At 33.9% G+C, this 25,812-nt stretch overlaps 1 protein-coding gene across 1 annotated transcript in view; it reads right to left on the minus strand.

The window, feature by feature from the left end:
• Window positions 1–2,877: 2,877 nt before the first annotated feature.
• Window positions 2,878–25,812, minus strand: part of TEX15 (testis expressed 15, meiosis and synapsis associated) — a 56,187-nt gene continuing 33,252 nt past the window's right edge. Inside the window, exons 6-9 of the mRNA XM_059384207.1 lie at window positions 11,677–19,043; window positions 9,677–9,735; window positions 5,599–6,839; window positions 2,878–2,915 (exon numbers count right to left, since the gene is read on the minus strand). Coding sequence (XP_059240190.1) covers window positions 2,878–2,915; window positions 5,599–6,839; window positions 9,677–9,735; window positions 11,677–19,043 — 8,705 coding nt within the window. The remainder of the gene's footprint in view (window positions 2,916–5,598; window positions 6,840–9,676; window positions 9,736–11,676; window positions 19,044–25,812) is intronic.

Genomic DNA, 25,812 nt, shown 5'->3' on the forward strand with positions numbered 1-25,812 from the left:
TTTGAGAGGCAGGGCAGGGGGGTTGTAGGGAGTAGGGAGAGAGAAAAATGAAACAAGATGGGATCGGGAGGGAGACAAACCATGAGACTCTTAATCTCAGGAAACAAACTGAGGGTTGCTGGGGGGCTGGGGGTGTAGGGATAGGGTGGCTGGATTATGGACATTGGGGAGGGTGTGTGCTATGGTGTGTGCTGTGAATTGTCTAAGACTGATGATTCACAGACCTGTACCCCTGAAGCAAATAATACATTATATGTTAATAAATAGCAATTTTAAATATTTTTATATCACATACAGATGTATCTCCAAAAGTTTATATATTTAAGTTCACTAAAAAACGGTTTTGGGAATCTCCTCATTGTGAAAATGAGGGGTATAGCCTTGTATGTGGCTAGATCCAGAACTTAGGTTTCACAGGTACTTCTTAAATATATATATATATATATATATATATATATATATATATATAAATGGAAGGCAGAGTGATATAATTAAAACATAAGAATATATAAGTTAATTTGATTACCTCCCTGATCATCTCAGCTTCTGTATCATCCTGTCATTCTCTGTTCTAATACTTTATTTTGTTTTCCGTATTACATGCATGATGTGAAGGGAATCCCTTACATGTACATTACTTATCCTCTTGAATGGCATGAGAACTGCATGAATGTAGGGACTCTGGCTGTCCTGTGGAACTCCAGGAAGTAGGGAAGTTTGTAGAGTGGGGGGAAAGGAAGGAAGAAAGGAAGGTGAAGGCAAAACCAAGGTGCAGTGGAAGTTTATTTAGTTGTCTAATTAAGTCAGTTCTTTGTGGTTTGTTTTTCATGTAGTGGGTATGTGTAAACCAAGGATCAATCATATATTTGTTCATTAGTCAAGAAACACAAAAGGGAAAAAAAACACTGAAACTCAATGGAATTCAGTTTATTCAGGTAACTCTTTAATTCCAAAACAATAATATTTACAAATAACCAGGTTTTTTAAAAAAAATAATGTTTGCTCAAATTTTAATTTTTTCTATTTTTACTTTTGGAACCAAAACATGTATTTGGGGGGGCAGGAAGAAAATGCCCTAGTTTTTCATGTGCTGTTTTGTAGCACAGATTTTAAAATATAGCTGAATATTTAGATAAGGTGTTTTTTCCTTTTTTTTTTTAAGAAATCAAAACTCATGAAATAAAAGTATCACAAGATAGTATTAACAGAACCTGAATGTTATTTAAAGAAAGCATTTTTTAAACATTTAACTTCTGGCTTATCTAACAGAGACATTTTTAATAATAAATTGACCAAATGACTGAGATAGTAATTTTTTGAGTAATAGTATTACTGTTTTATTATCTATTCAGGAGTTCAGATTTTACAGACTAGTTTCAAATAAAACTATAAGGACAAAGCCCTCACTCCACCTTCCTCCCTTGTCCATGTTATTTTAATAGTGCTTAAATTCTATAATCTTCAAATCCCTTAGTTTTTTCTTGCAGTTCTCTGCTTGACTTTCCTCTTTTAAAGATCTGTTAGAGAAGAACCTTAAGTACTCTGAATTCCATTGTATTTGGTTGTGAGTAAAGAGTCTTATCCTGGGGGGTTCTTAGTGTTTTTCTAAATTGAAAAATTAGTTTCTACATAAATTTGGCTGAATTATACTCTTTTTGGAGGCCTATGTTAGGTAACATAAAAAAATCTGCTAACATAGAAAGTTTGAGAAAACACTAAAGCTCTGTTATTTGGTTTGAGCCAAAGCAAATTTCTTGTCACATCTTTTGGCCTGCTAGTACTTGAGAAAGGTCCATCCAGTTGTATGGGATCTTTCCAGCTGTAATTTTACAGGGTTGGGTGTTGGTGGGCAGAGAGGGTGCTAAACACCAGAGTTACACACTGCAACTCCTGTTGTTCTATTATGATTATTTCTGAGACACTTTTTGCTTTTGTGCAATGTTGGAAAAGGAAAAAAAAATCACCACAGAATTAAAAAACTTCTATTTGTGCTGCATTATTTAAATTACTAAAATATGACTAAACTAATGGCATAAGCTAAAGAAATTATTCCTTATTATTTGCTACAAAATCAATTTTAAGAAAAGTTTGAATTATGAAATACAATACAATAGAAATAATCTTGTGGAAGAGGGTCCTAGGAAAAGCTACTAAATGTACTTTAATTTCAATACAATGATATTAAACTACTTCAAACATAAGTTTTAAAAATCTCTACTCAAAGACAAACACTGGAAATATACAAACCAAATTCCCTATTAAAACGTGTTTTGCAAGTAAAAATTAGAAAATACTGAAATTAAAGGAATTTGTCACATTAGACAAAGAATTATGTAACATATTAAGAATTATAAAATTATTGGTCTGATTGACCAACCCAAGTAAAAAAAATATCCTTTAAGTCAAATGGCACAATGCTACTATAAACAATATATCAAAAAATATCAGAGAGAAAAATCTTAAATATTTTACTACTATTGCTTAAGTTTACTCATATTAAATGGTACATTTACTCTCCTTATTCCATTAGGATAATCTGAAAAGAATTTTTATATAACTGTAACATTTGTGATGAAAACATTTCAAAATATAAATTTCAAAATATTGTTAATATTTCTGATGGATATTGAAAATAGCCTACTACCATTCACTAAAATATTGCATGGAAATAATTTTGGTATTTCAGATGTCAGAAATTGATTTCCAATTGCATTATATGATACACTGTTGAATTTAAACATTTTATAAAGAGCTATATGGTTTATATTTCCTACCACATTTACATATATTTAAAAAATGTAAAAATAAAAAGTAACTAAAAAAATATTTGGAAAAACTTGTTAAATTCCCTTTATTTCAGTAGACAGAAGACTTTTTTCAATGTCCTGGCTGAAAAGGTTCTTGTTGCCACGGAACTGAAAGAAAAAAACCACAAAGATTTGAGATAAGTTAATGATGCTGACTAAGCATAATACATAATAGTATAATGGAAGACCTGAGTTAAGTTAGTACTAAAAATATTAGAATTCAAACTGCACATCTGCCCTTTAATAGCCATGGGATCTTAAAAGTTATTTAAGGATCTCCAAGGAGTACTTGCCTTATCTGTAAGAGAACAATAATCCCTACATGCCTCTCAGGTACTCTGGGAGAGTTAAATGGAGTAAAGGAGGTAATAATGTGCCTCACACACAGGGCTCACCTAGCCCCTTAGTTCCATTTATGGCACTGAACACAAGCATCAAGAGCAAAACATCAAAAATGGGTCACAGGGATTTTCATATGTTTAGAAGGATGTAGTTCCTGAAAGCATGAGAGGTGATCTCTATAGATTATTTGTACTCATAAAAACTAAATGAAGTGCTTACTGCCTCATAATACTTTCAGAGCTACTTCTTAATAATACAGTAAGTAATTGTTTCTTTTCCTTTTATTTTCACTTGACTAATATAAACAAGTAGGTTAACAATTAAAATTAAAATTGAGAATCAAAGCTGGATTTGATTCCAGAGATATCTTTTTGAGCATCACCAACAGCTTAATTATTAAGGATATGAAAAAGCTCAAACTCTGAGAACCTTTATGAAATAATTACATTCAAGATTTCCTATTTCAGAAATGAAAATTTCTAGTTTAATTCATAGGCTTGCTACATCTACTATGCTTGGTGTGTCTATTATTACTGCAAAAGCAGTGTGCCAAATTAATCACAAAGGAAAATCACAAAGGAAAATCACTTTCCCACTTTCACTCCTCTTTCTTTCTCCTCTCCTTTACTGTTTTTCTTCTGTTTTAGGTGAAAAATTCCCAGTCCTGTTTAAACTTATTTGGTGGGTCAGGATGGGAAGGGAAAAATGCAGAGATAATTACAATATCATATAATACTCATATAACTTACCATGTGAGAAAGGCACACAAAAAGTTCTATGGAAGTACAAGAGGAATTGTATGAGAGAACAGTAAGTTCAATGTGGCTTGAATACAAAGGTGGAAGTGGTGGGAGATGAGGCTACATAAACTGTGAAGAACCCTGCATTTCAAGCTAAAGTATTTGAATCTTATCCTATAGGTCATAGAGTGTCAAGTGGCAACTCCAACATAGAGGTCCTGTGATCAGATTTTTTAATAAGAGACAGAGCTATGCTAACAAGCTGCTTCTTATCCAATTCAGACCAAAGAATGAATAAATGAACTCAATTTCTTTCTACTTACTAATTTATGAGAATTTAGAGTTGGGAAAAAACTTTTTATTTTATTATTTTTAAAAGTTTATTTACTTTTATTAATCTCAACACCCAATGTGGGGCTTGAACTTACAACCTTGAGATTAAGAGTCACATGCTCTTCTAAATGAGCCAACCACATGTTCCAGGAAACAACTTTTTAATTTGAAAGACCTTAAAAGATGGTTAAACTGACTTACAGTACATATTACCTATGATGGTAGAATACGGGAGTGTTAATGGATAACCGTAGTTTTTGTCAGATTAATAGTTGTTTTTAAATTTTGCTTTATATTGGTAAATATATATTTCAATTTAATTTTAAAAATCTATGTTCCAGTCATATTTTACAAATAAAGTTGCATTTAAGAGAAAAAATTTCAACTTCTAGTGGCAAATTACCAAGCTGTTCTACTCACTTATGCTCAGATAGTATATTAGAATACCAAGAGAAAGTTTGCTTTATCTGATTGAAGTTTCTTTTCCAACTTGGTTTTTACTCTTTTTCTCCATTTATCAAAATAATGTTATTTTCATAGTAGGAAATCTAGAAAATATCAAGAACTCCCTCTACAATCCCCCAATTTTATTACCCAGAGGCAGACAACTTAAAATGTTGCTGTATTTCATTTCAGTATTTCTAGGCATTCCTTTACTTACACAGGTAAATTTATATAACATAGTTTTAAAAATTATCATTAAGTGGCACCTGGGTGGCTCTGCCTTTGGCTCAGGTCATGATCCCAGAGTCCTGGGATCAAGACCTACATTGGACTCCCTGCTCAGCTGCTGTTCCCCCTGCTTGTGCTCTCTCCCTGTCAAATAAATAAATTTAAAAACTCTTTTAAAAAACCCACAAAGTGGGGTGCCTGGGTGGCTCAGTGAGTTAAGCCTCTGCCTTCAGCTCAGGTCATGATCCCAGAGTCCTGGGATCGAGCCCCACATCAGGCTCTCAGGGAACCTGCTTCCTCCTCTCTCTCTGCCTGCCTCTCTATTTGCCTCTCTCTGCCTGCCTATTTGTGGTCTCTGTCAAATAAATAAATAAAATCTTAAAAAAAAAACCCCACAAACTAATTTAAATCGTGTAATTGTTGCATTGTATTTCGCGGTATGAATTACCTATAATTTACTTAACTAGTTCCCAAAGTTGGTTTTTGCTGAAGGACGTATTAGTGATACTATCAATTCTTTTTGTTTCAATCTCTGACAACAAGATTCCCATGTGACAACATAATTCACAGATTTGAACAATTCTATGAGCCTGCACAAAAAATGACTACTATAGATGACCTGCTGTAAATTTCATTTACATAAATGTACAAAGAGAGAAAAGTAAAAACTCATTAAAGTGAGCACTAAAACTTATAAAACTTACCATAAGTCCATGGAACTTCTGGAAGCACACCTGAATCAGGAGGGTAAGGGTATACAGGTTGTGGGAATGACTGATGGGGAGCATACTGTGAAAAAACTGGCTGCTGAAAATTGTAAGGAACAGGCATTTGAGATTGAAAATACCCATTCACTGGCAGAAAGTCACTTGCTTGTCGCTCCCCAGCGAAGTAACCAAAATATTGAGAGTATAAAAGATTAGAATGTGAACTTTGAACTGTACTTGCAATTGCAGTCAACATCCCAGGAGGAGGTGGCTGTACTTCATATGTTATCCCACGATATGTCTGGGTAAGGGAACTGCTGCCACTGCTGCTGTAATGGTAAACACACCAAGCATAGTAAGGATATGAAGTTCCAAATGCATACGCCGAAGAACTACATATTGGAGCACATGCAGACTGTGGAAGTTCATTCCAATATGCTGCAGCATTTTGAGTTAGGACTTTCGGATTTTCATTATTTTGTTGTTCAGAAAAAGAGTATTCTGCTGTTTGATTTACATTAAGGGTTATGTCCTCAGATGCTCCTAGAGGTATAGAACTGGGACTCAAGGTATCCATGTATTTCTCTTTTAACTCAGTTTTTTCAGGCTGTGTTTTATTTACTTGCAGAATAGGAGATTTGTCCTGATTAAATCTGGATTCTGAAGAATTGGTGCATGCAGAATTTTTAATAGAAGAATTTAATATTTCATAATCTTGAAGTTCAAAGACAGTGTCATTTGTTTCTATATTGGCAGGGATGTCCCTAACAAAACGGAAAACAGGCTTTGAGAGCACTGATCCATCAGGCTCAGTTCCTGGTTTTATGTCTGAGGGACAAAATTTCTCTGCAGGATTAAGAAATCTCTGTGAAGGCATCTTGCAGTCTTTTGGAAATACGCCATCTACACTTCTTTGTTCACAAATTGTGAAAGAAGAACAAGCTTTCTTATCAGTTTTTGTTTCAGGAGCACTAAAATTCGCATTGCTTTTCTTCATGCTACTTAAGTTTCCCTGTTGTCCAGTGAGGTCTTTCGAAGTATTAGATGAAATATTAGTTAAGTCTATTCTGTCCTCTGGCTTTGATGTGCAAGTGTCTTTTAAGTTCTTTGAAGGTAAGAGTGAGTCAGGTAGTGATCTTTCCACCTCAATCTTTTTTTGAGATACATGGTTTCTTTTCAGATTGTCAGATGAAGTTGCTCCTATTTCGCGTGGACTTTCGGGATGAGATCTCATGGTCCTATTAAGTATAACATATACACAAAAACAACTTTAAATATACAGAGTCTCCCAAACTTAATATAAACATGTATTTGAAGTTTTTATTCAGGAGAATTCTTAAAATTTACATTATCTCTATCAGCAGTGTATGTGTAACTTGTTCCCCCAGTTTCATTCCTTGCTTTTTTTTAAAGATTTTATTTATTTGACGGAGAGGGAGAGATCACAAGTAGGCAGAGAGGCAGACAGAGAGAGAGAGGGAAGCAGGCTCCGGGCTGAGCAGAGAGCCCGATGTGAAGCTCAATCCCAGGACCCTGAGATCATGACCTAAGCCAAAGGTAGAGGCTTAACCCACTGAGCCACTCAGATGCCCCTCCTCCCACTTTTTAAAAGACTTTATTTATTTATTTGATAGAGAAAGAGACACACACACACACACAGAGAGAGAGAGAGAGAGAAGGAACACAAGCAGGGGGAGACGGAGAAGCAGGCTTTCTGCATGACCCAAGGTGAAGGCAGACGCTTAACAACTAAGCCACCCAGGCACCCCTACTTCCTTGCTTTGAATTGAGATACTTTTCCTGCAAAATATTACACACTCCGCATTTCAAATGCATTTCCGATACATTTAGAAATATATGTAGTGGGGGCACCTGGGTGGCTCAGTGGGTTAAAGCCTCTGCCTTCAGCTCAGGCCATGATCCCAGGGTCCTGGGATCGAGCCCTGCATTGGGCTCTCCACTCAGTGGGGAGCCTGCTTTCCCCCTCTCTCTCTGCCTGCCTCTCTGACTACTTGTGATCTCTGTCTGTCAAATAAATAAATTAAAAAAAAAAAAGAAATATATGCAGTGTGGTCAATATTGTAATTATTTTATACACTGGATATTTCCTAACAAAGGCTTTTAGAAGTAGGAAACCACATCCAATTTTTTACTGTAGTTTTGCATTCATACACTTCCAACTTGTTGGTGATCTTCTTTACTTTTAATGGCTATATATAACTGACAAAACTACCATCTGTGCCCTGCCCCTGCCAAAAGATCATCTTCTGTTATTGGGAACTACTAAGATAGCTTTTCCATTCAAGGTTAAGAAGAGGAAACACAGACCTCCAAAATATCATGCCAATTTAATATCCTTGACATTCCTACCTAAATTTAGAGAGTCTCAACCAGGCTGAAGGAAGCATCCACTATGGAAATGTCTAGAGCCAGACTGTTAATATAGGTCTCCAGGATGATTATATTTTTTGGTGTCTCATCAAATTCTCTGAATTACAAGTGGAAAAGAACTTGTTGAAAAGAAAAAAGTAATCATTCCTCCCCAAGCAAAAGAAATTAATCTTTGGCCTGGAATTTGTATATATTTAGTTTCAAACTAAATGCCCCATATTTTACTTAATCCAGCCTCTCTAAAGGCATTTTAAGCTTTTTTTTTTTTAAATTAAAGATTTTATTTATTTATTTGAGAGGGAGAATGAGAGAGAGAGAGAGATGAGAGAGCACACAGAGGGAGAAGCAGTTTTCCCACCAGGCAGGGACCCTGATGTAGGACTTGATCCCAGGATGCTGGGATCATGACCTGAGCCAAATACAGACGCTTAATTGATTGAACTACCCAGGTGCCCCTCTAAAAGGCATTTTATTGACAACCAACATCTTCATACAATTCTGTAGAATACTTTGACCTTTTGCAGAAGGTACAATTTCTGCTTTATCACATTTCTAATAATGTTTCAGTGATATCTCAACCGTATACATTGACAGCTGCTTGTATGGTTACTCTTCTACCCATTCTCTTAGAGAGTATTCTTCCATGAAAATATCACCCCTTATTAACCTTATATTTGGATTAATTCCCCTATGTGAGCAGGAAAGTCTGATTTTTGAGTATCAAATACTACCTATATTTAATTACCAGAACTAAGATGATTGTAAAACTGGTTTATGTTATCCCTTTAAAAGCCTATTCATCTTTGTGTCACTACACAACTATTTAAAGGGTCTGGAAAAGGATTCTAGAAATATAAATAAAATGTATAAAGAAGGGGAACCAAGTAAGACAGAAATTAGAATTCTCATCTTTTTTGTTCTGTATTACCCATTCTCTCATAAAATAGAAAAAATGAAGCTTGTCACAAACTGACAGCTCTGAGAGAGCTGAATGGAATAAGAGATGGTCAATATGTCCAGTGGCACCACTTCATGTCAGATTGAAAAAATATAAATCATGTAGGGAGTTTTTCATACAAACAATTGAGTTTAAAGATCTAGCCTTTATTTTGAAATCACGTTCCTCCTATATAATGGTGTTAAACATCCCTTAATGAGACAGTAGTATAATACATGTATATTGATGACTAAGTTCCCCCTTAGTAATATAAATTAGCAATTTCTATTTTTTTAACCAATTTTGAAATGTGACTGGTCTGTAGTAGCCACAAGTTTAAAAAACTCAATCTAATCACTTGTCATATTATCTTCTTTTTAGCAAACGAGTTAGTAATGCCCATAAATTCTTTAAACAATGTCAAATGGAATTTTACTTTTTTATTCTATAAAACACCACTCTTCTCTTACTACTACTTCTACCTCTACTCAGAATCTCCCTATCCTTTAAATTACTGAAAAAAACATTTCACAGGGTATACCTTCAATACTTACAGAATAAACTTTAAATTCCTTAAACCTTAAAGTACTGCCTAATCTGAAACCTTATTCTCCCTTCTAATCTTACTCTTGTCCTCTAAGTTACATGTATATCCAATAGAGGTATATAAATAAATGTGTTAGCACTGTTCCTTAATACGTGTTTAATTTTGTTTTTTCTTCAGATAGGGCTGATGGCAGCTGTTACCTTGGATGCTTGAATGTTGCCTCTTCTCTGTTGATTTCTGTTACATCTTTCATGTCAACCTATGTTTAAAAGTTAAAAAGAAAACCTACATTGGTAATGGCATAAAATACAATATAAATATTATTTTCACATCAGATACAATTTCTTGTTGTGTCATCATCTAAAATGCTTGGTCTAAAACCACATTCATTAATCTTCCCCCTTTCAAAAACCAGTGACTCTGCTAGACTTCCCATATGTCACAAATGTTTAGAGATACTTTTCTAAAAAGACATTTTGCAGACTTATTTCTATCCCCATATCTTATAACAAATCTTGGAGTCCATTTATAACTGCTCTTTTTGTATATGCTCTTTCTAATAAACCAGTCATTAAGTCCCATTTTTAAGTAATTGTCAAATAGGGACTTTCATTTCTTATTCTGTAAAATAGCACCCTCAACTAAGCCCTGGATGACATGTTACTTCTAACTGTACTCAGAATCTCTACTCTTTAAATCATTGAAAAAACACATTTCACAGGACATTACCTTCAATACATACAGAATAAAGTTAAAACTCCTTGGGCCTATATTTAAGACATCTTATAATCTGAAACAATATTCTTTCCAAAATACCTTAGCTTACTGGTATTGTCCACTAAATTAAATTCTTTTCTAGACTTAGTTTAAAACTAATTTCTCAAATAATGTCAATAAACATTGTGCCTTTGCTCATAATATTTTCCATAACTTAGATACCCCTCTTAATTTAACTTTCATTAGATAACACATTTTCCCAATTTAAGACAAAGCTTTGGTCTGTGCTCTTCACTGAAATAAAAAAAAAAACTTTAAAAAAAACTTTTCTTCTAAATATTTATAACACCTTCTTATTATTCTCATTTTACTGTTGGTGTGGCATACACAACTTGTACTCTTACTGGAAGTATGCTTACAAACTGGTTGGTTGTTTTCCTATCAACACAGTGAAATAAATGATTGGTTTCCTGGCCTCCAGAACTAGTTTAATTAACAAATACAATTTCAGTAACCTAAGACAAAATTCCTCCTTTTCTTTTGCATATAGGATTCCCTTTACTTCTGAACTGAGAAATTCTCAAAAAATTTTAAGAGTAGCCTCTGAGTGTAGGTTGTTAGGTTAGTATGGGCTCTGGAGCTAGACTGCTTGGTTTTACATCTGGGGCTTGTCCATTTACTAACTCTGTGACCCTGGGAAAGTTATTTAACCTTTCTGTACTCTGTCTTATACCTTTAAAGAAGACAATAATAGTACCTCATAATACTATGTACAATAATAGTATGTACATAATACTATGTACAATAATAGTAAATCATAAAGATTTTGTGAAAGATAAAGAAGTTAATATTTGTGCAATTGTTAGAATAGTGCCAGGTACAAAATAAATGTTTTCTATAATTTGTTAAATAAAATGTGTTTATGTAGAACTTCTTGTAACTCCTTCCTAATCACCTATTTAAAAAATCTGTCCTATTCTTTCCATGTGGATAATGGTCAAGAACACAGGCTCCATTAGCCAGCTTTTAATATTTACTACATTAAGTATAGCCTTGTTATATAGAAGCTACTTGATAAATAACTTACATTCACATTGGACTATCCCTTAAGAAGTTATATATATTCCTCCAAGAAATATCTTCTAAATAATTTTTAGTTTAAAAGTAGACATTTGCAAGGTGTTTCTCATATACAGAATCATCATTTTGTAGCTAATAGGAATTATTTTATCCAATTTAAAAAAAAATAACCTCTACACCCATCATGGGGCTTAAACTAATGCCCCCCAAGTCAAGAGTTGCATGCTTCACTGACTTAGCCAGCCAGGTATCCCTAATACAATTCTTTACTTAGTAAATTCACATTGCAAGGCAATATATAAAGCAGTCTCAATTTTTACCAATCTTCAAACTACCTGTTTCAAGAGTAGATTTGTTCTTAAAAGTAATACTTACATACTTTATGTTTTGAAACATTGGTTACCTTTTGTTTTTTACAGCTGGAAACAGTACTGTTTTTCTCTTGTTCCTGAGAGTCTTCACATTTGTCTACAGTGATAGATCGTTTTTTAGAGGAATTTGAAACATTTTTCATTATGCACTCTGAAATTGAGGGCACTTTCATAAAAGTACTAGATTTACTGATACTCTTCCTAGGTTTCACATGCATATTCATTTTTTCTTTTCTCTTCAGTTGTAAAGTCTTCTTTCTGTTATGTAGCATTTGGCACAGAATAAAGGAAATGGTTAATTCAGCATTTTTAGTACATATTATCTTCATATGTTCAATAGTTTTCATGACTTTCATAATATGAGCCATTTTCCCTAAATCTTTCTGAGGGGCAGCCATTATATTTTTGAGCAGTGTAGAAAACTGATTGTAGTTGTATTCTAACTCTGTCATAGTGCTTCCGTAATTTATGGATGCTATATATGGCACAAAGTCAATATATGTAGAAACGGAATACTTAGACATCTCTAGAAGTTTTTTTATTTCTGAAAGTTCTGCAAGTTCTCTTGAGAGCAAATGAAGAGCGTATGAACAATTAATCCCTTCACTATATTTGTAAATAATATCCAGATCTTTTTTAAGTTCAGAAATAGCAGTCTCTATGACATTCCAAAGGCAATCTGTTGAGTTATCTTTAAGAAATGAAAAAGGAGCCATTTTTTCTTGGCAGCAAACCAACTCAGGAAGAAGTGACAAATCAAACCAAAGCATACCTCGAAACCTCTGTTTGTCTAGTTTCTTTGCCATTGTGTTTTTAAGAAAGTGAACAGTTTCTGAAAGCATGACAATTTCAATATAGGTTTCAATGGCTGCAGGTTTTAAAATTATGGCTCCATGGTTGTGGTTTTTCACCATGTCCAAAACATTTTCTTCTGTGATAAAAATATGATCTATGTTCTCTTCTTGCAGCATCTGAAAGTATTTTTTTAAAATTTCTAGGTGTCCAATACATCTCAAAGTGAGTTCCTCCAATTTCTCAGAGTCTGCAAATCCAGCCTGATCCAATATTTCACTAACACAACAGATATCTGGGTGTGAAAGCAAAGTACTGTTAAACCTACAGTCTTCCATGTTAACTGTAGCTTTGTTTATTAGGTCATCTGACTTTCTGGAAGCAATCTCAGTATTCTCAAGCCCAATGTTGGAAATTTGTTCACTGCTTAAATCTTTAGACAACGTATCATATATATTTTTCAACTTAGAAAAAGCATACTGATTCATTTTGAGTAGCATTTCTTTATCCTTCTTTCCTGAGTATTTTTTGCTGAAAGACTGTCTCCTTTCTTTCCAAACAAGACTTTTTGCAGCATCAAAAAAGATATGTTCCAGACCATAAAGAGATATCTTAATACTTACTGCCTCATTGTTCTTAATAAAATTAACTTTTGAGGAGATCATTTCTATGATAATCCACAAATGATCTTGTTTTCCTGGATAGGAATCAACTTTAGGAGAGTCCCCATACATACCAATCAGCTTTAAAGTACTTTTTCTTAAGGTTTCTAGGTCTCCTAAACTATCTCCAAAGTTAACTCCACAGGTAAATGGAACAGAAAGAGAAAAGTCAAAGCAATCAGAACAATGCTTCATTATTGCTTCACATTCATTAATCTGACGTTTGTATTTTAAGAATGCATAGTATGAATTGTTTTCCCTTTTGGTTTCTTCAAACAATTCAATTAGCTGATCGTGATAGTTTTGCAACTCACAGAATGCATTATATTTTAACCTTCCTTGAAAAGCAGGATAGAAATTGGATTGTTGTTGAAATCCACGTGGTCTACCAAGCAGCTCACCATACAATGTTTCATCATACCAAAGCAAGCTTCGGAAAGTTGGCTCACCTCCTAAGAGCCTTTTTTTGTTTTCAATGAATTGAATAGTTTCCAGCATCATTTGGAGTTCCACCAAGGAGTCAATAGCACATGGTTTTAATTTGTGTTTGCAATTATTCCACAGGTTTTGTTCTACCAACAGTTCTCTTGAAATCAAGATTTGTTCATGAGAACATTCTTGTTTTCTTTCAAAAGCTTCAACAAATAATGGGAGAATACTTTGACAAGCCTTAGTTTCTTCCTGTAGAATCTGAAAAGATGATGTTTCATCTGCCCTTCTCAAAATTTGAGCTAGCCTAGGTATAAGAGATGAATGATCAGCTGAGCAGTATTTTTCTTTTAATCCATTCACGTTTGATGCAGGTTTCTTCTCAGTAGAGGATTCAGAGGTTTGAGAGTGCATATGTAAAACAGGCCTATGATTCATTCCTGTAATGTGTGGTTTGGAATTACAAGCTATTTCTGAATGCAATGCAGAGTCAGACTGAGAGTTATTACTAACTTTAACTTCCCCTTCTTTCTCTCTTTTGCTAAGATGATTAGAAACTGTGTTATTCAAAGAGACTACCTCAGTAATATCTTCAAAGATTTGATGAGAATCAATCACATTATTTTTAATTCTTTTCTCACATAAGTAGGAGGAATCTTCTAAGATCTTATTCTTTTGGTTTTTGTACTTAGTAGCAGTGAATCCTTCAGTCATGGTTTTTATGTGAAGTGAATCTTTTGCCTTTTCTGCATGTTTAACTTTCCACATTTTTCTGTCCTGAATGTCTGTCTTTGCCATACATTTTTTTGAAGAGGAACACTTCATATTACCTTTTAAGAGCAAAGAACTATCATTGGAAAATAGTTTCTTCATTGTTTTTTTCCTACAACTTTTACTTTCTTCGGTTACTAATTTGAGACCCAACTCAGAATTCTCAAGAACACCTGAGTCATTCTCATCTATATGGAAACAATTACTTGAAGACCACTGTTCTGTTTTTAGACACTCCTTTCCACCACATCGTGGCTGACAGTGTGGTACATTAGTGGATGTTGCAAAAGAATCTACAGAAAAAGTTCTCTGTCTATCCAAATAAGATTCTGAAGATTCTCCTTCACTAGCTGTCACTGGAGTGGTTGTTAACAATTGAGGAACACTGTTATACTTTTTGTGGGTTACCAGAGTTGGATTTAATGGGTCCATAAGCATGTCTCCTGCAATAATGCCTGGTTTGGAGCTCTGAGTGGGAGCTGTCCATTCTTCAATAGGAAAGGTTACTTCCAAGTTTCTTTTATAACCAGATAAAATAAGGTTATCTGGTTTATAGATATCAACATTTAAAAAGTGCTTCACATTTGATTCTAAAACTGAAATAACTATGTCAGTTTTTACCTTTGTGTGCGTTATACAAGTTGCATCATAATTTTTGTCTCTGCTAAAACTTACATTATTTTCTTTTATGCAATTTAAAGATACTGAATTACTCTTATTTATTGATTTATTAGTCTCAGAATTACTTTCTTTCATTAGATCCTTAATTTTATTATTTGCTGAATGGTACTCAGGCTTTTCATATTTACTGATGTTAGATAAAAATGTTGTGTCAATTTTGTTTTTTTTAGTTAGTTTATCTGGGCAGGATGGGGAAAACAAAAACCCAGGTTTTCCAGAAAATGGCTGAAGTTCTGATGATCTCAGACTTTTCATACTGCTCTTGTTATAAGCTGAATAACTCGTACTCTGGGGTGTAGAGCACAGGGCTAACTGTGATTCAGGATACTCCTTCTCACAAAATTCTCTCACATGAATAGTGGTGTGACTTCTGGAGACACTGCTAGCTACATTTTTCTTAGAAACGCACTCTGTGATTCTCTCTCTACTTGTTTTGAAAGACTTGTGCTTTGATACATGAGTTAATGATTTACCCACTTCAAATCCCAAAGCTCTTTTCTCTCCTGGCCTGTCATATTTTCTTTTTGACAAAAAATGTTTAGTAGAATAATATCTTCTTTCAGACACAGAGCTATAACCTTGAAGGTCACAACTTTCCCAGAAATTATTGCATATTATTGCATATGATTTTGGTAATGGGCCTTTTCTTTTTTCTCCTACTTTTGCTATAAGTTGCAAAGATGTGTGAACTCTCCTATGAGCTTTTTTTAAGTGAAGAACAGCTCTGTCAAGTTTTCTGGAAAGACGTTTGCTTTTGCATAAAGATGCTTCACTATTTAGAATATCTAGGACACTCCTAATGTGTTTTTCTGACTTTGAAAATGTTTTAATTCGCCCTTGGGATAATGAAGAAAAACATTCAGATGAGTCTTGATCGGTTAGCTTCCTCTTCTTTCTGTAAATTTCATGATGTTTTAAATCCTTATGTGCTGTGTTCTCATTTCTGAAAGGTGTATTTGGCTTTCTTTTACTAATTCTTGATCCTGTGTCCTTTTTACTTCTAGTATCATTACAATCAGTTTTTGAATTTGTCAAGGAACAACTTCTTTCATTACTTAATGCTGTGACATTAGAGGGCTCTGTAAGCAAAGGTCCACTGTTTTGTTTTTCAGAAGCATGATTTCCTTGTGTATTGTGATTTGCATCAAGAGAAAGTGAGATTTCAGATTTACTCACTAGTCCTGATTCTTGGCTTGTATTACCAGATTCATTTTCACATGGGTGATGTGAATATTCACCAGAACACTGGGAATAGATTTCAAATCCTGGCAATTTCTCCTCCTCATCCATTTCTGGTTCTTTGGTTTTAGTTATGTTTTTGCAAAAATTATCTTCTAATGCAGGGGATTCAAAAGTGGGAGTGAATCCTGGCATAAATACATTAGTGATTTTCACTTGTAAATCTGGAAGTAAAATTGGATTGAAGAGTTCTTTGTCCTTTTGTTTAGAGGAATAGGAAGAATTACTTTCCTCAGAGTAATGTTGATCATTATTCTCCCTTCCTCTGGAGCTTTTCAAAACTTCCCTCTCCCCATTATTGCTTTCCAACAGACCTTCCCAATCAATACGAGACTTTAAAGCCTCATATGAGGCCCCAAATTCTTCATATAGAGCATTTCTATGGCTAGGAGTATTTTGTTGAATTAGAAAAACATCATCACACAGTTCTGATCCCAATTCAATCTTATTTTCCAATTCACAACTCTGAAGAATGCGGCTGTCACTTACTGACTGAAAAAATGAGTCATGAAATTTATTGTTATCCACATCCATTTCACAATCAGAAACCTTATGTTTTACCAACAGACCAACATCTAGACTCTCAGAAGAACAAGTTTCTTTAATCTGGTATCTTTGGTGATCTTCATGATTTGTGCCTAATGTAGGTACCATATCACCAGTTATCTGTACTGCAGCATTTGAGGCTACATGCACTGAAGATGCTGCAATTTTGGGAAGTGTTGTGGAAGCCAAATGCTCTACACTTCTGCTTGTATTTTGAGAATCTTTCTGTTTTATGGCAGTGATAGTATCTTCACTTTCTAAAAATGTAGTTTCTGTTGATACATGTCTTTTCCCCCAAGTCAAATTAAATGTACAAAATTCTTCAGAACTCAGAATTTCTACATTATTGTAATTTTCATTCTCCCTTCTTTCATCTATAATGGCATAATTTTTGTCTGTACGAAAACCCTGCTTCTCATCTTCATATATATCTAGTCTGTTGTTTTCTGTAGACAAAGCAGTGTCTTCCTCTTTAGCCTCATTTTCATTTTCTTTATCATTGTCTCCTTGTTCTTTAAAATCAGTATTCAGGTGTATATCACTGTACAACTCTGCATTACAGCACAGAGTATGACCTTGACCTTTATTAGCATTTTGAAAAGTTTCTCTGCAGTCTTTTTGCATGTTCTCTAGTGACACTGGATCATTTTCATGGACACATGTATGTTCACCAGCTATGCTACAATCTGAATTGTCATGAGTTGTTTTAATGTCGTGAGATGAAGTAATTCTATCATTTGGCAATTCTTTGTCCTGAGGAATGTCTTTTGCTTCTTGAAGAGCATTTGTCATAATGTTAACACTGTTTTGATTTGGTTTTTCCAATTTTAGTTCCATTAGTTTTTGAGAAATTGCAAAACTTGTATGAATGTTATCTTCATACTCCAAAGAGGGTTGAGAATGTTTTTGTGAAAGGCTCTCCACTCTTGGAGTAAGATTACTTTCTAATTCCAATGCTAGATGATCTAGGTCATATTTATCCTTTGTGGTAAATGCAGAAGATTTTGGTATTTCTAATTGTTGAGTAATTGGTATTTGATCACAATTTTTTCTGAAAGAACAAAGACTCTCATTCTCTTTGTATTCTTGGTGCAAAGAAATGTAATTATCTACTGGTCTGATTTTTGCTTCATTAGTAAAATCATTTTCTTTCCACAAAATTTGCTTTTCTCCATGTTCAGAATTATCCTCTGGACTAGTGAAGTCTCTCATTTTCCCAATATTTTGAAGGTACCCACGTATGCTTTCCTTCTTTTGGAGAGGAAAAACTGTAGACATTTGTTGACCAGTCTGATATACAGTTTCTAAATTAGAAGACCATGATTTCTGAGAGATGTGACTACTGTACCCTTCTGTACAAGTATTCACTGATTCGTGAGAGTTACGTGGTTCACCTTCTTCTTCAATTAAAAGTGAGATGTTGCCTCTCTGCTGGGATCTCTGGACTTTTTCCTCATTGTGTTTTTGGTTCTCAACTTCTGAAACTGCATTTGGCAAACACATTGGGAAGGAAAAATTGTCTTGGCCCTTACACTGTCTTGCCATGGTAATTTTACCGGGAGTTGTATAATCATAGTTCTTAGAGCCCCAGTTCTGAGCCTGTGACTGTGAATCATCAAAAGAAACTTTGAAGCAAGGGGCGTCCAAACAATTAGTAAGAATAGAACGATCACCAGGCACAACTTCAGATGAGAAGGCAGAATTATTTTGTGTAGATGATAGGTGTTCTTCTGAATTAAAATCTAAGCTCTTCTCAAGTGGCAAAATCTTATTTAAACCTGTAATATTATTATGTTTTCCTATGCTTTCTTCTCTTTTCATCAGTCTTGGGTCTTTAATGAGTTTTGAAGTAATAACTGTGCTTGAGCCAATATTGTTATGAAGGGGAAAAGCAGCAGAAAGACCACTTAAAACATTTTTAAGCTGTGTCAAATTTAACATGAAGTCCCCATTAACACTTTCTCTGGTATCACTGGGAAAAAATGAAAGACCTGAATCATATATATGTACTTGAGAAGTGTCTCTACATTCTGCTAAATTGTGCTCCATCTGTCCACTGTATGTTTCATGTATAGAAATGTTTCCATTTTGTACGTTTCCGTAGGAATTAGAAATATTTTCGTTGGAAGGATTTATCTCTGAATTTACAGCACTGCAAGAACAGTTTTCCTGAACAAATGGATCTACGGGTTTCCTGAAATGCTCAAAGATGACAGTAGCATCTTTTCCTTTTCCAATTCTTTTGGCCACTGTACAGTTATTCAGAGAGCACGTTCTTTCTGTGGAAATAATTTTAAAAAATAAGAAAAAATAGGAAGGAAAAGGGTTTCTACATTGAACTCTTTAACATAGGTAAGCTACGTCACTTGTTTTAACTGAAAGTTCACCATGGTTATGATTAAAGTTGGTCTCATCAGAAAAAGCAAAGAGAGAAGAAGAGTGATAAACCAATAAAATAGAAATGATACAACAAAGAACTCTGTCCTAAATTACCCTTACTAAAAAAAGTATTTACCATAGAAATTTGAATTCGGACAAATACAAATAAAGAGAAAATTAAAAAAGAATAAAAATATGTTGCTCAAAGACTAGGTATTTCTTATATTAATTTCCTATATTCAGATACTTAATAACAGAATCTACATATTAATAGGCAAAAGTGTCTCCCTTTTATCTACTGTTAACCACCTTCTCTCTCTGTCAGGAGACAACAGAAACAGAAAAAAAAGGGGAATGAAGGGGTAAACAGAGGAGAAAAGAGCAAAAATATTCCATAATATCCTCCTCAAGAGCAAAAGCGAAGCACTACTCTTGCTCTATAGTGAAATAAGTATTCCTGCAAATAATGTATATAAATAAAAATCTGGAAAATGAAAACAAATTTTCTTTTATAATTATTGGAATTTATTCCTACAATTTCATAAAGAACTAAATATAACAAAGGAACCTATAAAAATGCACAGTTTAGTGGCATAAAATGTTTACAAAACATTCATAGATAATACCCAAAATTATATTTATTAAAACAGATATTAATGATGAGTAATTGATGGTGAGATTTATGAATATATGAAACTATAATCACATTATTGGGATGTACCATGAGATTCTTTATCACAACATACTGAAAGATAGTTTCGTTGAAGACTTCTAAATTTTACAACCAAGCATAATTATATTTTTTTAATTATAGTAAGCTATAATGGAAATATGACTGTAATAGAGATATAGTTCTTGAGAGTAGAAGATGCAGTGAACAGACAAAAAATGGTGGATCCCTATAGAACTTATACCAAAATAAAATACAATTCATTGAAAAAAAAAACCCCATAAAAGTATTAGAAGAAAAGATGGAGAGATAGTTTTATCATCCTGATATAGTAACTGAGTACTTTTTTTTTTTTAAGATTTTATTTATTTAACACAGAGAGAGAGATCACAAGTAGGCAGAGAGGCAGGCAGAGAGAGAGGGGGAAGGAGTCTCTGTGGCGAGCAGAGAGCCTGATGCAGGGCTCGATCCCAGGACCCCAAGATCACAACCTGAGTTAAAGGCAGAGGTCTAACTCACTGAGCCACCCAGGCACCCCAAAACTAAGTAGTTTTTAAGATAAATATCTGGATATCAGAAAACTAGAAATTAAAAAAAGATGAGAATTACATGTAAATTAAATACTTTAACAAGTCAAAACTCATGATAAATAAAACTTGGACAAACTGGTGAAAAGTATTTTCTGAATTAGCAAGCTTAGTACATAATTACACATAGAGTACATAAAGAGTATATAGACATCTTCAAAAGATTAATAGAAAGACAATGCAATAGAAAATTGGGCAAATATATGAACAAGAAAATCACAAAAATTATGAACACAAAAAGATGTCCAATGCCACTAAATAAATAAGAGTTTTGGGGCACCTGGGTGGCTCAGTTGTTAAGTGTCTGCCTTTGGCTCAGTCATGATCCCAGGATCCTAGGATCGAGCCCACATCAGGATCCTTGCTCACTGAGGAGCCTGCTTCTCCCTCTTCCACTCCCCTTGCTTGTGCTACCTCTCTTACTGTCAAATTAAAAAAAAAAAATAACAAGAGTCATATTATAAAACTGCTTAGATTGGAAAGACCTGAAAGGATAATTAATATCTTGCAGATGTAAAGCACTCTTATAATGTTCATGGGAGTATAAACTGGTACTAATTTTCTAGAAAGTAAACCTAAAGTTTTCAGCAAAATGTAATGTATAATCATCTATACCCAGTAAGTTTACTTTTATGCATTTATTATTCTAATTTACTTGCATAAATACTCAATATATGTACAAGAATTTTTAGAACAATAATCCAGGACAGCTGAAAGCTGGAAACCTAACTATCAATATGAGACAATAAGGTTTCAAGATATACTACAATGACATAGTAATTAAAATAGTATGGTACTCACATAAAGAGACAAATGATTGCAGTTATGAAATGAGTAAGTCATGGGAATAAAAGGCATAGCAAATGAAGCACAGTCAATGATACTGTAATAGTGCTGTATAGTGACAGATGGTAGCTACAGCTGTGAAGAGCATAGTATACTATAGAGAAGTTGGATCACTATGTCGTACGCTTGAAGCTAATGTAACATCATACGTCAACTATACTCAAATAGAACAATTTAATAAATGAAACTGGTTAAATAAATTTGTCCTATCAATAATTATAAAAGTACTATACTTATGTGCTATAACAAATGTCCTAGAAACAATGTTATGCAACTATTAAAATTTTAACATAAATTAATACAAAGCAACATGGGAAAAGAAACCTAACTTGTTTAATGATCTGAATTTCATAAATGTATGGTAAATGCATATTAATATATCCATAATGTTTACTAATAAACTAGTTAATATGGATGACAGGTATGGTTTTTCTGAGTGCCTTATGCACACTAATTCATTTAATCTTCACAACATTCCCAGTTTATTGGTGAGGAAGTGAAGAGTAATTTGCCCAGGATCACAGTTTAGAAGCAGTAGACCCTTAATCAATAGGTTAAATTATTTGCTTAACCTTAATAAGGACACTTTAAGTTTATTCCCATTTTTAGCAGTCTCACCAAATAACAAATGAAAAATGGAGAACAAACCCAACATCCTCAATAATGTAAGAACTGTAAGAAAATGAAATTACAATTAACAAAGCAAACTACCAGTTGTGGCGATGGCAATGTTCTTTATCTATGCTATCAACTACAGTACCCAGTAGATACATGTAGTTACTGATTTGATGAGGGATGATGTGAATGAGAAATTAAAATTTTAATTTAATTTTAATTAATTTAAGTTTAAATAGTCATATGTAATTAATGGCTATTGTACTGGATAGCACAGGTCTACAGTACTCTAGAGGGAGATGAATATGCTGATAGCCATCACATGTGGCCTTGACTTTGGGCATAATACAGGTATTCCTCAAAATTTATTACCCCAAAAGGCATCAAAATTTATTGCTTTTTTAAAAATGAGGTATAACTGACATACAATATTATATTAGCTCCAGGTGTGCAACATAGTGATTTGACACTGAATACACTGCAAACTGATCACCACAATAAGTCTATTTATTATCCATCATTCTTTGATTAAAGTAATTAGCTATAAGTTTGTGGATATGTAGGAGTAGAAGTAAGGAAAATCCTTACTTTATGGTTTCCATTTTAAGACTTCTGGGTGAGGGATAATGTGGAGAGAATGACCAGGGAGAAGATCATCAAGAAAACAGAAAGTTGAGCCAACTATACATCAACTAGACCTAGTAGACATTTATAAAACACTTTACCCAACAAAAAATTTCCATTCTTCTTAAGTGCACACAGAACATTCTTTAAGACAGACCACACTATAGGGTCAATAAATTTAAAAGGATAAAGATAGTAAAAATTATATTCTCCAACTACAATGGAATAAAATTTGAAATCAGTAACAGAAAAAAAATGGGAAATTCACATACACAAAGACATTAAGAAACACATTTCTAGAATAAATGAAACAAGATGGGATTGGGAGGGAGACAAACCTTAAGTGACTCTTAATCTCACAAAACAAACTGAGGGTTGCTGGGGGGAGGGGAGTTGGGAGAAGGGGGGTGGGGTTGTGGACATTGGGGAGGGTATGTGCTTTGGTGAGTGCTGTGAAGTGTGTAAACCTGGCGATTCACAGACCTGTACCCTTGGGGATAAAAATATATTATATGTTTATAAAAAATAAAAAATAAAAAACAAACAAAAACAAACAAAACAAAACAAAAAAACAATGTGCCAAATAAGAAATCAAAAGGAAAATTGGAAAATACTTTGAGATGAATGAAAATGAAGGCAAACATACCCAAACTTACAGGATACAGCTCAAACAGTACTTTCAGGGAAATTTATAGCTGTAAAGAAGCAAGATCTCAAATCGATACTCTAGCCTTCCACCTTAAGACACCAGAAAAAGAAGAGCAAACTAAGCCTGAAACAAAAAGGAGGTAAATAAAAATCAGAGAAAAAATTAATAAAATAGAGAAAAGAAAAATAAAAAAAATTAATGAAATCAGAAATTGGCTCCTTGAAAAAGATCAACAAAACTGACAAACCTTCAGCCAGTCTGACCAAGAAAATAGAGGGAAGACTGAAATAAATAGAAAGACAACTGAAAGAGAAGATATTACTACTGGCTTTACGAAAGGAAAATGGACTACAAAGAAATACTATGAACAACATTACACCACTAAATTAGATAAGTTATGAAATGGACAAATTCCTACAAACACACAAACCACTAAAGCTGATTAAAAAACAAACAGAAAACCTGAACAGAGCTATAATAAGTGAAGAAATTGAATTAGTTAAAAACAAAACAAAACAAAAACAACAAAAAACTACTCACACAAAAAAATCCGAATGACTTTTTAAAAATGTTTTAAAAAGATTTTATTTGAGTTAGAGTATGAGCGGTGGGATGGACAGAGGAAGAGGGTGAAGCAGGCTCCCTGCTAAGTGGGCAGCCTGACATGGGGCTCAATCCCAGTTCCCCAAGATCATCACCTGGGCTGAAGTCAAGACACTTAACTGACTGAGCCACCCAGGTGCTTCTGAATGACCTTAACAGTGAGGTCTCCCAAATGTTTAAAGTATTAATATTAATTGTTCACAAACTCTCTCTAAAAAAAAGGGAAAAGGAGGAAACCTTTTCAAACTTATTCTGTAAGACCAGTATTGCTCTGATACCAAAGCTAAAGACATCACAAGAAAGCTACAGATCAACGTAACTTACAAATATAAACAAAAAAATTTTCCAAAAAAATTAGTAATAAGCCAATTCCACTAACATGTAATAGAAATTACATACCATGACTAAATGGGATTTATCTCAGCAATCCAGTTTACTTAACATCTTAAAATCAGTTAGTGTAATACAGCACAGTAAACAGAGTGAGGACTAAAAATCACATGATCATCCCGATAGATGCAGCAAAAGGATCTGACAAAATCCAATACCTTGTCATGATAAAAACACTCAACAAACTAGGAACAGAAGGGAACTTCTTCAGCATGACAAGGAACATCGAAAAACTGCATAGCTAACATCATCATACTTACTAGTGAAGGATGAATGCTTGGCCCTAAGTTTAGGAACAAGACAGGATGTCTATCCGCTCTTACCACTTCTATTAAACATTCAACTGGAGGTCAATTAGCTAGTCATGGCAATTAGACAAGAAAAAGAAAGAAAAAGCATCCAATTTGGGAAGGAAGAAGTAAAACTAACTCTCTTTGTAGGTGACCTGATCTTGTATATAGAAATCTTAAGGAAATCACTAAAAAACAACTAGAACTAATAATGAGATCAGTAAGGTAACAGGATATAAGACTAATACACAAAAATCAACAATATTTCTATATACTTAAATGAAGAACACAGAAATGTGATCGAGAAAACTCTACTTAAAAAAGTATCCAAAAACATAATACTTGGGAGTAAATTTGTTAAAAAAAAAAAGCATAAAACTTAACCTGGAAACCTTTACTTCATATCCACTGGGTTGGCTATAAACAAAAAGTCAGATAGTAATATAGGAAGTGGAAAATCTCAACAATCATACACTACTGGTGTGAATGTAAATGGTGCAGCCATTTTGGAAAACAGTTTGGCGTTTCCTCAAACGCTTAACACAGTGTCATCATATGACCCAGCAATTCCACTCCTAGCTATCTACCCAAGAGAAATGAGAACACATGTCTACACCAAAATTTGTTCAAGAATCATACCAGAATTATTCATAATTGCCAAAAGGTGAAAACAACACAAACATCCTTCAACTGATGAATAAATATAGTATAACTAATCAATGTAATATTATTCCATGAAAAAGAATGATTAATATGTCACAACATGAGAGAACCTTGAAAATACTGTTAGGTGGAAGTCATGAGTCATGAAAGGCCATATCACTGCACATATTTATGATTTCCCTTATATGAAAAGCCCAGAATAAGCAAATACAGTTAATCCTTGAACAACAGGGGTTTGAAATGTATGGGTCCACATGGATTCTTTTTAAATTATTGTATTGGAAAATTATTTGGAGATTTGCCACAATTTAAAAAAACCCACAGATGACCCATGTAGCCTAGAGATGCCAATAAAGATTAAGAAAAAGTTGGGTATTATTTTAAGAATACAATATATCAAATATATAAGATACAAGGTAGATGTTAGTCTATGGTCTATGTTCTGGGTAAGGCTTCCACTCAATACAAGGCTATCAGCAGTTAGTTTTTCAGGGAGTCGAAAGTTACACATGGATTTTTTGACTGCAAGAGGGTTGGCACCTTTACTTCCGTATTCAAGGCTCAGCTATATAGAGACAGAACTAGATTAGTGACTGCTTAGGGGCAAGGGCCTGTGAGGAAAGGGATATGATACCTTTTCAAGAACACATAGTTTCTTTTTGAGGTGAAAATGATAACACTCAATAAGCTGGCACAGACATTTAAAAAAACATTTATGTGCTAGCAAGGACA

This window comes from Mustela nigripes, chromosome 18 (assembly GCF_022355385.1).
Source record: "Mustela nigripes isolate SB6536 chromosome 18, MUSNIG.SB6536, whole genome shotgun sequence".
In the NCBI taxonomy this organism is placed as follows: domain Eukaryota; kingdom Metazoa; phylum Chordata; class Mammalia; order Carnivora; family Mustelidae; genus Mustela; species Mustela nigripes.